Raw genomic sequence first — 12,782 nt, 5'->3', positions numbered from 1 at the left:
CAGATACTTTTTTAAATCCCTGTATTTCAATTGAGAAATTTGTAGCACAAGAAACTACAAAATTTATTCAGCTAGAAAATAAAGAAGCAGAATCTGAACCTAAACAGTTTGGCTTCAGTCTGTTTTCTTTTTTTAAATTTTTAATGTTTATTTCTTTTTGAGAGAGAGAGAGAGACAGAGACAGAGCGCAAGTGGGGCTGTCAGCACAGAGCCCGACATGGAGCTTGACCACAGGAACTACAAAATCACGACCTGAGCCAAAGTTGGACACTTAACAGACTGAGCCACCCAGGCACCCCTGCTTTTGTCTGTATTCTTAACTACCATGCTTGTGTATATATTTTAGCCTTTGTATGGGGGGTGGAGGTGAATGTATTTCAGTCTGAACAAAATATATTTTTTAAAAGCTTTATTTATTTTTGAGAGAAAGAGTGCACAAGTGGGGAACGGGCAGAGAGAGGGGGACCGAAGATCTGAAGTGGGCTCTGTGATGAAATCAGTAAGCCCAAAGTGGGGCTTCAAGGCACAAACCATGAGATCATAACCTGAGCCCAAACCAAGAGTTGGGGGCTCAACTGATTAAGCTATCCAGGTGCCCCAGTACAAAATATTTTATACAGGGATCACAGCCAAGAGAAAAATTTGAAAAACATTCATAATATATAAATGAGTCAAATTAGAAGGAAAAATAAAGTAACTGCTTATATTCACATCAAAAGGTTTAAAAATCTTACTTATGACTACAGAATTTCCCTTCAATTGGTTGGTATAATCTGATCAATCCAAGTTCTGAGCTAACAGAACTCAGAGTGATGCACTTGGTAACTGAGCACGTTTCACATACCTGAGAGTCCAAGTCTTCTCCTTTCATACAGAAATTGGCATCAATGACGTTGAGACCCACCAAGAGACCAGCAATTATGGCTCCTTCTTCTTCCATCATGAGGGCGTTGGGTTCATAGAATTCACTGCAAGAGAAATCCATAGAATGCTCTAATGTAACAAAACCTCAAGAATCCAATGATGTAATCATGAGACAAGCAGAAAATGCTGGCCTCATAGCTGAATATGGGTATTATGATAATAGAGAAAAAGCTAAAAAAAAAAAAAAAAGGGATGGCCTGAATACTTTATTTTAGAGAATAGGTGCATGAATAGCTTCTAGGATTAAATAGTCTAGCTGAAAGAAAAGTGATAAGAATGGTATTTTCACTGAAGTGATCATTTATGCTTTCCCCACATATTTGTATTTGAGATGCAAGGGGTAATTTTTCAATCTTTAATGCAACTTTAAAAAATTGGCTTTTAAAATTTTTCTCAGAGAAAATTTGTAGGTGCGTGTGTAGTGATATCACATTGTTGTTCTAATTTGAATTTACATGATGGCTAGTGAACTTACATATCTTTATATATATATTTTTTTAAGTTTATTTTGAGAGAGAGCAGGTGCATATGAGGGGGGGAAGAAGGGAGGGGGAAGGGAGGGAGGGAAAGGGAGGGGGAGGGGCGGAGGGGGAGAGAGAGAAAGAGAGAGAGAGAGAGAGAGAGAGAGAGAGAGAGAGAGAGAATGAGAGAGAATCCTAAGCAGGCTCTGTGCTGTAAGCATGTGGGGCTGAATCCTATGAAGCATGAAATTGTGACCTGAGCCGAATCAAGAGATGGATACTCAGCCCACTGAGCCACCAGGTGCTCTTAGATATATATTTTCTTAAAGTAATCTTTATCCCCAAAGTTGGGCTGAACTCACAATCCCAAGATGTACTGACTGAGCCAGCCAGGTACCCCTTTTTATGTTTACTAGCCATTTCGATTTTCTCTTGTGAAATGCCTATTCAAATCCTTTACCCATTTTTACATTTGCTTGTCTGCCTTTTTCTTTTTTTAAAAAATTTTTAAAATGTTTATTTATTTTTGAGAGAGAGACAGAGCAGGAGCAGAGGAGAGGCAGAGAGGGAGACACAGAATCCGAAGTAGGCTCTAGGCTCTGAGCTGTCAGCACAGAGCCCAACGTGGGGCTCAAACCTACGAATTGTGAGATCATGACTTGAGCCAAAGTCAGAGGCTTAACTGACTGAGCCACCCAGGCGCCCCTGCCTTTTTCTTACTGGATTGAAGCGGCTCTTCACATGCCCTGATTACACATCATTTATTAAATATATGCACTAAGTAATACAAGTATCTTCTTTCACACTCTATGGGTTGCCTTTTAATCTTATGTCTTGATGAATGAAGTTCTTCATTTTAATGTAGACCAATGTATCCATTTTTTTCCTTTACAGGTAGGACTTTTATGTCTTAAGAAATTTTTGTCTACTTTATATTGTCTTCTAAAATTTTTACTGTTTCCTCTTTGCCATTTCTATCTATAATCCATCTAGAATTTTTGTGTGTGTTTTTAAATTTAATGTTACATGTCAACTTCCTGTCTTACTGAGTCTGGGTAGATGCTAAGGTGGAGTCAAAAGCCTTTCCTGTTTTCTGGGGGTATTAAGTTTTCACCTACCCTGCAAAGGACCAAATGTATGCCACAGTGACAGATGGAGCACATGTGATAAATAAACATCTATTCTTGAGTATGTGTGTGTGAGGGGTGGGAGAAAGTATTAGTTGAACTATATGAAATTGTCATGAATCAATTGTTTTAAACCTGCAAAAACAGCAAATTTATATGATTTGACCTCATATGATATATAGAATATAGCAAGAAAAGAAGAAAGTTCAATAAGATGTTCATACCTGAGAAGTTCCTTCTTATTGATCAAAGCTTTCATGTATTCTGAGAGTTTCTTTTGCATTAATGCCAAACGAAGCCAGGCTCTTCCTCTGCCTACTGGTGTCCTGCAGAAACACAAGAATCAGACAACTAAAAGTAGCAGACATAGAGCATAGTGGGAGAGATCCACTGACTCTTGCTAACAGTCCCCAGTAATAGCAGGCACACCGAGGTGCTCCTTACAACCTCTTCCCCCACATTCCTACGTGAGGAATTCTGGGTGGGCTGGTGGGACTGGGGGTGTGTTTGGGACAAATACTCTTGTGGAGAATGAATTACTGAGACTACAATTTGAGACTACAATTTGAAAACCTCTGGGAGGTCCAACTGAAAATGTTCTATCACATTAGCACTGGTAAATCCTCAGAAACTTAGTATCATTTAAGTGCCCAAATACTACCAATGTGGACACAATCCATTTAGGCCTCTATCTGACTGAAGTTAAACCAGTCTAATTTGGGAAAATGATCAGTACTCTTTTTGCGTTGAGGCAGGTTCCCAGTGTCAGTTCCTGAGGTCTACTTGACAATCTTGGCTCTTAAACTGCACCAAACAAATTCTTTTTCTTAGTCGAGTCTAGCACGCTCCCTCCTTAGGTCTGATTTCTTGAGACCCTGATTCCCACAAGTACTTTTACAAAATAAGAAAAATTTTGGCATTTCACTATGAATACAACCTCTTTTAAATTAGTGATGATTACCTCTCACAGGCACACTTCTCTTAATATTCTATCCTGGCAATTCTCTCATAGTAGCGCCTACTCATAAAAACAGTACGCATTCTGGACTGTTATGAAATAAATTATTATGGTCATCATTATCTTTCATCTTGAAGGAAATGGTTAATGTTTTCCTAACAGAATTCAACCTTAAACTTACTTAAGTCCTGGAAGATCTTTAACACTTGCTGTTATCTCTGCAGCTTCCGGAACAAGCTTTTCTACCAGTTCTAGAGGCCCCCAGAAGGATTTATTTTGTCCAAGGAAAGTTTTCTTAGCTAAGGTGATAAAAAAAAAACCAAAACAATGTTTTAATATGCTTACAACATAAACATGCCCTCAACACACAAACACATATACACACTTCTCTCTCATCTATTTAATCCTTTCTTTTGGAGAACTAATCCTACATTATCAGACAGTTCTAAAATTATTCATGCTTTCAGAATAGATAACATTTTGTGAAAACCAAAATTCCCCTACTCCCCAAGACTCAGTCCTTCCTGTTTCAGGAAGAATTTACAACTACACCTATGATAAGGATAACGTAACATTTTAACAATATAGTACTTAAAACTGTGAGGTATTAGTGAAGAAAACAGTCCAATGGGAAAAAATATGTAACTCAGAACCAGGCTATTAATGATTGGGGAGCGAGGAAGAAAGGAAGCAAAGTGAACAAGACCAGGTTCTGCCCTCAAAACTTATGGTCAAATGGAAGAACACAGAAGCAAGAGTCAGGAGATCTGAATCCTAGCACTTGCTCTGTTCCACTCACTGTGTGACCCTGGGTGAATTACCTCAAATTCCAGGCCTGTTTCCACCTGTCAAATAGAACTGCCGTATTTGACTAGATACTCGTAATGTATTTTCTGGCTCTAGCATTTAATGATCTGTGTTTCTAAGCCCTGTATGTCTTTTTATTCAACCACATCTCTGTCTCCCTGTCTGCGCTCATATAGGGTGCATTCCAATAGATTAATATTATTAATTCAAGTCTCTTACTCTTTGGCTCCATAAAGAACACTTTTCTTGAGCACAGATTGCTAGAAAATAGCTGCATGCACATTTGCATTCTGGGCCCATGGCCTACCCTTCAAGCCGTGTTTCAGGCAATGTTCCATCACCACAAAGAACTGCTGGAGAGGTGCATAGTCTGAGTCCAAAGTTCTTCCCAGGTTCAGAGCTGATTCAATCAGGCCTTTGATACTCAGCTTGGCCATGTTCATCAGGTTCATGCGTTCGTTAGCCATGAGATAATTAGGATCTACAGCCAAAGAGGGAGAGGATGGATCCTGGTTACTGGAAACAGCACATTTAAAAATTCAGCGTTTCACTGTGTTGACATTAGCATCAAAGGTGCAAAAGCAATGGAGGGTGTCTTGGCAAGAATGAAGACAGTGATTTTGTATTTTCTGCCAAGTACTTGCTGTTAAAAAAAAAATGATGCCAGTTTCCCTTAGGAATATCCTTGATGCAACAGTGAAAATTACTTATTTTATCAAATTTCAAGCATTGAGTACAGTCTTAATGATCTTGCCACCACCTCTGCCCCCACCCTAACTTGGGTGCCCATCATAGCTTCACAACCTTCACACTGGTCTCTGTGATTCCACCCTGGCCCCTGCCCCCTTCGTTCTCTACAGTTTGTGAGGCACTCTAAAAATTAAAGGCAATGTAGAAAAAAAAGTACTTCAACTTTGTTCCAAGTATACAATTTACATTATTAGTATTATTATTTATGTTCATTAGCATCATCATTATTTAAACTAAACATTATTACATAAACTAGAAATAATCAATAGTATCATCTCCCAAATTTTTAAGACTTAGCATAGAGTGTGATAAACTACTGGATGAAAGGGGCTAAGTACCACTTTTTATCTGACAGAACTCAGAACAATCCAGGCACTCGCTACCTTCACTTACTGGTGCCTACCCTGTGCCAAGTGCTGTGGGCTGCTTCTGACAGTTCTGATTTCAATCCCTCCTGACATCAGCCTGTGAGACAGTTACCAATAGCACCAACTTACAAACGAGGCTAAGCATGTGAAGGAGCCGGTCCCTGGGCACAGCCAGTAAGAGACAACAAAGCCAGAGTTCCAACTATATAAGTCTTGGCTTGCTGGGCTGTTCTCTGAGGTCATATTTTGAAAGAAATACTTTATTATAAAGTCAGGATTGGTATATATATTGCCATTAATTCTTTCTTGTACAACTGTTTTAACACCAGGCCTCAAATGTGACTCTCTCTGCTCAGGGCCAGTCAACTTGTTGAGACCAGAATAAGCTCACAATGTGATAATGGAAGAGACAACAAAACTACCCCCTAAAATACAGCCATGAAAACCAGCTTTCTCAGACATTAAATTCCAACTTTGTTACCGGAACTTATGTGCACACCATTGTTTCTAACCTCTCATAATCACTGGGAGAAATGGATGGCGTAGAGGTGTGTGGGTATACATGCATAAATGTTTATAGAGAGCAACTAGATTCTCTATTTAACGCTTCCCAACAGATGGCAAGAAAATGTCACTGGAGAGCGGGACTGGAGACTCTTGCCAGAAGTGGTGATGGATTTATACTTCTACACTGCCTCATGTTATTCCTCTTACAATCAGTAGCAAAACGTTCAAGACATCTGTTTGTGGTCTGGGGTGTATAAACCATGCAGAAAGATGAATTAATGCCTAGGGAAATTAAGTTCCTAATAACTTTGGACTTATTAGTATGGTGCTATAATCTATTGAGCTAATCTACATCAAACACGAACAGTCCACTCATTCTTTAGAAAATGTTGCTCTCGGGGCGCCTGGGTGGCTTAGTCGGTTAAGCGTCTGACTTTCACTTAGGTCATTATCTCGCGGTTCGTGGGTTCGAGCCCCGCTGTCAGGCTCTGTGCTGATTGCCAGCTCAGAGCCTGGAGCCTGTTTCAGTCTGTGACTCCCTCTCTCTCTGACCCTCCCCTGCTCACGCTGTCTCTCTCTCTCCTAAAAAAAAAAAAATTTAAAAAAAAAAATAAATAAATAGAAAATGTTGCTCTCAACTTTGGTACTACTACTGTTCTGGGCCAGTACTTCTCTGACGGGGGGGGGGGGAGGGGGGGGCCCGGTTGGAAGTGCAGTTCTGTAAATTAAGTTTAGTAGCAACCCTAGCCTTTCCCCACTAGGTGTCAGTAGCATTCTCCAGTTATGACCACCAAAAGTATCTCCAGGTATCTACCCACTGCCTGTCCCCTGGGAGACAAAATCAGGCTCCTTCCCCACTGATAACTACTACTCTAAACAAATAAAAGAAGGTCAAACAAAAATCAGGGTAATTTTACAATTAGGCATAACAAGCTCAAAAGACATTACTGCTCTTTATTAATTATTTAATGCAGTAGCTAAAATGTTTATTATTTAATGCTTATTATTATCATCATTTTTGTGTCAAATTGTATACAAAACTATGGGCACTACCTAAGTTTAATTACGTTTCCTGGTTAGTGCTAAATCAAACTACTGAAAATAATTAGTACTTTAACTATTTTTTTAAAAAATTTGTGATGTTGGCTACTAATAATGATCACCAAATCACTAACTTAATTTGTCACAGAATAAAATATAATCCATTCAATCAGTTTGTTACTTGTCTTAAATCGTACTTGAGTATAAAATGATTTTGTGAAACATATATATGCAGTTAAAAAGGGTTGCGGCAACCCAGTGGGCGCACGGAAGGACTTCTGGGGGCGGGCAAAGTTCTGCGTTCTGATATGGGTATCAGTTATGTAAAACTGTTGAGTGTATGAAAATCCATTACACTGAATGCTTACAATGTGATCTTTCCTGTATATTTGATACTTTTAACTGTAAGAGTTTTCATTTTAAAGTTTTGTTATATTGTACAGGTCAGAAATTGTTTTTTTTTTTAAATTTTATTTTATATATTTTTATTTTTTTACAAATAGTTTATTGTCAAATTGGTTTCCATATAACACCCAATGCTCATCCCCAGAAGTACCCTCCTCCATGCCCATCTACCCCCTCCCCCCCACATCCATCAGTTCTCAGTTTGTTTCTCCAGAAATTGGTTTTTAAAAGTGCATGATTTTCAGGGGTGCTTGAGCATCTGACTCTTTAGTTCAGGTTGTGATCCCAGGGTTATGGGATTGAGCCGCATGTCGGGCTCTGCACTGAACGTGGAGCCTGCTTAAGATTCTCTGTCCCCCCCTTTCCCTCCCCCCTCTGTCCCTCTCCCCTGCTCATGCATGCGCTAAAATAAAAAAATAAAAAGTAAAAAAAAAGCATGACTTTCAGAATGTCATTAGTCATATTTTTTCTATGAGAAAAAATAACAAACTGTTTAACAATGCTAACATTTAACTCTATTAATTTCAAAACAACTTTTGCTCATTCATTCATTTTTTTTCATTAAATAGTGAACATCTACTAGGTGTTAGATATTTAATGCTGGGATTCCAGAGATAAGAGACCTAGTTCCGGACATCAAAGTGCTCACTATTGATCAAACTTGGTGTACACAAATGTCTGGAGAACAAATACAGGGCAACTTAGAATGAACACCTGAAATTTCACAATAATCATTATCATCTTTGACAAAGATCAATTTTATTCCAAAACAAATAAAATTAGAATGTTTTTATATTAGGTCAAGTATCCTCTTTCTATGGAATCAAATGTAAATTTTGTATAAATTTTAAGGCTAAGATACTAGATGTGATATTAATGTAAAATTTCAGGCACACTGTACACAAGTCTAATACCCTTTCCCCTGCCACTGGATGTGGGAAAGTTTGAGAGGCTGTGTAAACGCACTGTTAACATTAACACCCACAAAAGTATACACAGGATATTATGGAACTATGCACAGAAGAAAGCTACCTGACCTGGCCCCCTTTTTCCTTCAAAAAAAATTTTTTTAAGTTTATTGATTTATTTTGAGAGAGACAGAGACAGTGCAAGTAGGGGGAGGGCTGCCAGCACAGAGCTGGATGCAGAGCTTGAACCCACGAAGCTGTGAGGTCATGATCTAAGCTGAAACCAAGAGTCAGACACTTAACCGACTGAGCCACCCAGATGCCCTTTCCCTTCAAATTTAAAGGGCAGGTATGTATATATAAATTCCCAGAGAATGAGGCTATTTTTTTTAAATTTATTTATTTATATTGAGAGAGAGCCTGAGAAAGAATGTGAGACAGCGGTGAGGGCCAGAGAAACAGAGAGAGAGAGAGAGAGAGAATCCTAAGGAGGCTCCATGCGGTCAGCGCAGAGCCTGACTCAGGGCTCAAACTCTTGAACCATGGCTTGAACTCACAAAACATGAGATCATGACCTAAGCCAAAATCAAAAGTGAGATGCTCAACTGACTAAGCCACCCAGGCACCTTGAGACATTTTTTTTCCCAGTTAATAAAATATTTTTATTCAATCTGTAGCATTTTAAGAAAATTAAGAAATATGTATTAACATGGCTATTTCTGAACATTGTACTGAAGGTGGAGGAATGCAATTAAAGAAGATAAGGAAATTGGAAAAATATAACCTGTAAAAGAGTGGATCAAATATTACTGCTCTTACACCATCTGATTCTACACCCAGAAAATCAAGCAAACAAAATTTGTAAAAACATATAATTTATAAAGGTAGCATTGTACAAAATTAATATACAGAAATCATTAGGTGTCATATACGTCAGTAACACAGGGTGAGACTTTTCAGTTCAGTCTTAAAGGACAGACAGTGGTCAGGCAAGGAGGAGTAGGCAAAAACTGGGAAGGGAGCAGAATGGAAGGAAGAGCTTAGGCAAAGGCTGAAGAATGAAAAGAACTTGGCACACGAAGAAAAATAAAATGGAAAGAGTGCCATTAGTTTATGGTACATATGAGTAAACGCTGTGAGATGAGATGAGATGAGGGAAAGGGGGAAAGGAGAGACTGCTAAGGATCTTTGTTAAAGAACATGGATTTTACCTTAACAGTCAAGAGTTTAATGAGAGGTGTGATGTCACAGATTTGAATCTTATTTATTTTTTAAAGTTTTAAGTAATCTCTGCCCCAACACATGACTCAAACTCATGACCTTGAGATCAAGAGTCAGATGCTCTTGGGGCGCCTGGGTGGCTCAGTCGGTTAAGTGTCCGACTTCAACTCAGGTCATGATCTCATGGTTCGTGGGTTCAAGCCCCACATTGGGCTCTGTGCAGACAGCTCAGAGCCTGGAGCCTGTCTTCAGATTCTGTATCTCCCTCTCTTTCTCTGACCCTCCCCTGCTCATGCTGTCTCTCTCAAAAAATAAAAACTAAAACATTAAAAAATTAAAAAAAAAAAAAAAGAGTCAGATGCTCTTCCGACTGAACCAGGCAGGCAGCCCACAGACATGAACTTTAGAGAAGTCACTGTCATAGCCACATGGAAGATGAACTGGAAAGGTGCAAGAACTCAAAGCTGTGGAGCAAGAAAGGGTGTCCTGCAACAGCTGGGGAGAGGAATAAGAAGGGGTGAAGGAAACCAGAGCCGTCAGAGCTGTGTAGAGAAGAGGGAATTCGCTTTGGGGGCTGTTCTAGGGGTAGGATGTTGGGATTTCAGGACTTGATGACCACTTAGATGTGAAAGAAGAAGGAGGAGGAAGAATGGAGAGTAATTTTCTAGTTTTGGTGAGTAGATGGGTAGTGGCACAAAGCACCATGGTCGGGGGGGTGGGGGTGGGGGAACATACCAGAAGCAGTGGACTAAAGAAGCTACAGAAATGACCATAGTTACAGTAATAAACTATATTAATTGATTTTCAAACCAAAGTTCTTTCAAGAATATGTGTATGCTCATTATAGGTCTTCAAGACTGCTAATTTCTATATAAGAAAATATTAATGAACTTTACAGAGTAATGAGGCTCATTTAGTTACCAGTGATGACAAAACTGAACCCAAAGTCACACAGCTAAGGGTGACACTGAGTCACACTGCTTTGCAAACCCATCATCTGACCAAGACCTTCTTCCATCTCATTAGTGCAATGACTGATGTTCATACAGACCAATCTTGAAATGTTTTAAGAATTGAAGAAAATTAAGCTATACTTAACATGTTAATATTAAATATGTTATATTGTACCCAATTCTTGGTAAGTTGGGAATTAATTCATATGTAACAGAAGCAGTTACTCTTTAAAACTTCCTGGTTATTTGATAGATCAAAAATTTATACTATATGAGAAACAAAAGCTGTCATGTAGAAATTTTCAAAAGATACCTAAGAACATTAATATGAGATTAAAAATGACAAACTAACAAAAGATATAGAAAGGAAAGCTTACTGTGTTCAGAATGTTTGAAGGCCAATAATTTCTAAATAAATCTATTTTGAACTTTTTCTGTAATATTTCTTTTTTTAACATATTTATTACTATTTTTCAAAATGTTTTATTTATTTTTGAGAGAGCATGCAAGCAGGGGAAGGGTAGAGAGAGAGGGGGACAGAGGATCCAAAGCAGGCTTCACACTGACAGCAGTGAGCCCGATGCAGGGCTCAAACCCATGAACTGTGAGATCAGGACCTGAGCTAAAGTCAGACACTCAACCAACTGAGCCACCCAGGTGCCCCTGTATTTCTTAGAGTATAAAACTAGGCATAAAATTACTAGTCCTTGATAGTGAACAAATTACTGAGAGCACTAAAAAGATCCTATAATAAAACACCATTAACTATTCTAATGACGCTTATTTATTTATACAAGAGAATCATGAACATTGACTCAGTCCTCATTTAAAAATAATCAATAGATGGGGCGCCTGGGTGGCTTACTCAATTAAGCTTCTGACTCTTGGTTTCAGCTCCGGTCATGATCTCATGGTTTGTCCCAGCTCCAAGTCGGGCTCTGCACTGACAGTGTAGAGCCTGTTTGAGATTCTTTCTTTCCCTCTCTCATTCTCTCTCTATTCCTGCCCTCACTCACTTTAATAAATAAGCTTTCAAAATAAATAAATAAATAGTATTAAAACATTAAAAAATTAATCAATAGATGGGGTGCCTGGTTGTCTCTGTCGGTAGAGCATGCAACTCTTGATCTCAGGGTTGTAACTTTGACCCCACGCCGGGTGTAAAGATTACTTAAAAATAAAAGCCTTTTGGGGCGCCTGGGTGGTCAGTCAGTTAAGCATCTGACTTCAGCTCAGGTCATGATCTCATGGTTCATGGATTCCAGCCCCATGTCGGGCTCTGTGCTGACAGCTCAGAGCCTGGATAGAGCCTGCTTCACATTCCGTGTCTCCCCCCCGCTGCCCCTCCCCAACTCGTATTCTGTCTCTCAAAAATAAATAAAAACATTAAAAAAAACTTTTTAAAAATGTAAAAATAATCAAGAGTCTTAGGACCCTTAGTTCATAGCAGCACTCTCAACAATAGCTAAAACATGTAAAGAGCCTAAGTGTCCATCAACGGACAAATGGATCAAGAAGATGTGGTTTATCTATACCATGGAATACTACATGGCAATGAGAAACAATGAAATCTGGCCATGTGTAGCAACATGGATGGACCTTGAGGGTGTTATGCTGAGCAAAATAAGTCAGGTAGAGAAGGACAAATATCATATGTTTGCACGTATAGGAGGATTAGGAGGAACTTAACGGAGGACCATGGGGGAGAAGAAGGGGGGAAATGGTGGGGAAAAGTGAGAGAGGCAAACCATGAGAGACTCTTGAAAACTGAGAAACAAACTGAGGACTGATGGATGTGGGGGGGAGGGGGGAGATGGGCATGGAGGAGGGCACTTGTGGGGATGAGCACTGGGTGTTATATGGAAACCAACTTGACAATAAACTATTTAAAAAAAAAAAAAAAAAAAAAGTCTTAGGACCCTTAGATTATCTATGTATATATATCTATTCTCCTTAATGCAATTCCAAATATCATATAAAATTCTACTCAAGAGTAATAAAGAGGAAATACATTTAAGTAACATTTTGTTTGGGTTGACTAACAAGATGTTAGTCAATAAAATTTTATTTATCCTCATTGCTACCTTTCCTTGGTAACAGCGTAATCAAAGATGTGTTTTGCTAAAATCAATCCTTATTACCAGAAACATTATATTTGCCCACTACTCTTGATCTGTTTCATATTAATCACCTCTTTGCACCTATTAACTTGGACACCAGGCAAGGAGTCTCACCAATTTGGGGCTTCAGTTTCCTCATCTGTGAAATGAGGGTTAAGCTTGTTCAGTAATTCTTTTATCTGATGGAAACAACACACACTCATATCAATCCTAATGATTCACTGCAGCACCA

At 38.9% G+C, this 12,782-nt stretch overlaps 1 protein-coding gene across 14 annotated transcripts in view; it reads right to left on the bottom strand.

Annotated features, from left to right (window-relative positions):
* RUFY3 (RUN and FYVE domain containing 3) overlaps positions 1 to 12,782 on the bottom strand; it is a 79,855-nt gene that overhangs the window by 24,908 nt on the left and 42,165 nt on the right. For all 14 annotated transcript variants that reach the window (XM_039251800.1, XM_039251801.1, XM_039251802.1 and 11 more), the window contains 4 exons: positions 4,585 to 4,758; positions 3,652 to 3,769; positions 2,737 to 2,838; positions 845 to 968 (listed from right to left, as the gene is read on the bottom strand). In XM_039251800.1, the coding sequence (XP_039107731.1) occupies positions 845 to 968; positions 2,737 to 2,838; positions 3,652 to 3,769; positions 4,585 to 4,758 (518 nt within the window). The remainder of the gene's footprint in view (positions 1 to 844; positions 969 to 2,736; positions 2,839 to 3,651; positions 3,770 to 4,584; positions 4,759 to 12,782) is intronic.

The sequence above is a fragment of the Hyaena hyaena genome, unplaced genomic scaffold, assembly GCF_003009895.1.
Source record: "Hyaena hyaena isolate Hyena2069 unplaced genomic scaffold, ASM300989v1 scaffold_395, whole genome shotgun sequence".
In the NCBI taxonomy this organism is placed as follows: Eukaryota; Metazoa; Chordata; class Mammalia; order Carnivora; family Hyaenidae; genus Hyaena; species Hyaena hyaena.
The sequence above is the reverse complement of the archived record's forward strand: the minus strand, read 5'-3'. Positions and strand labels throughout refer to the sequence as shown.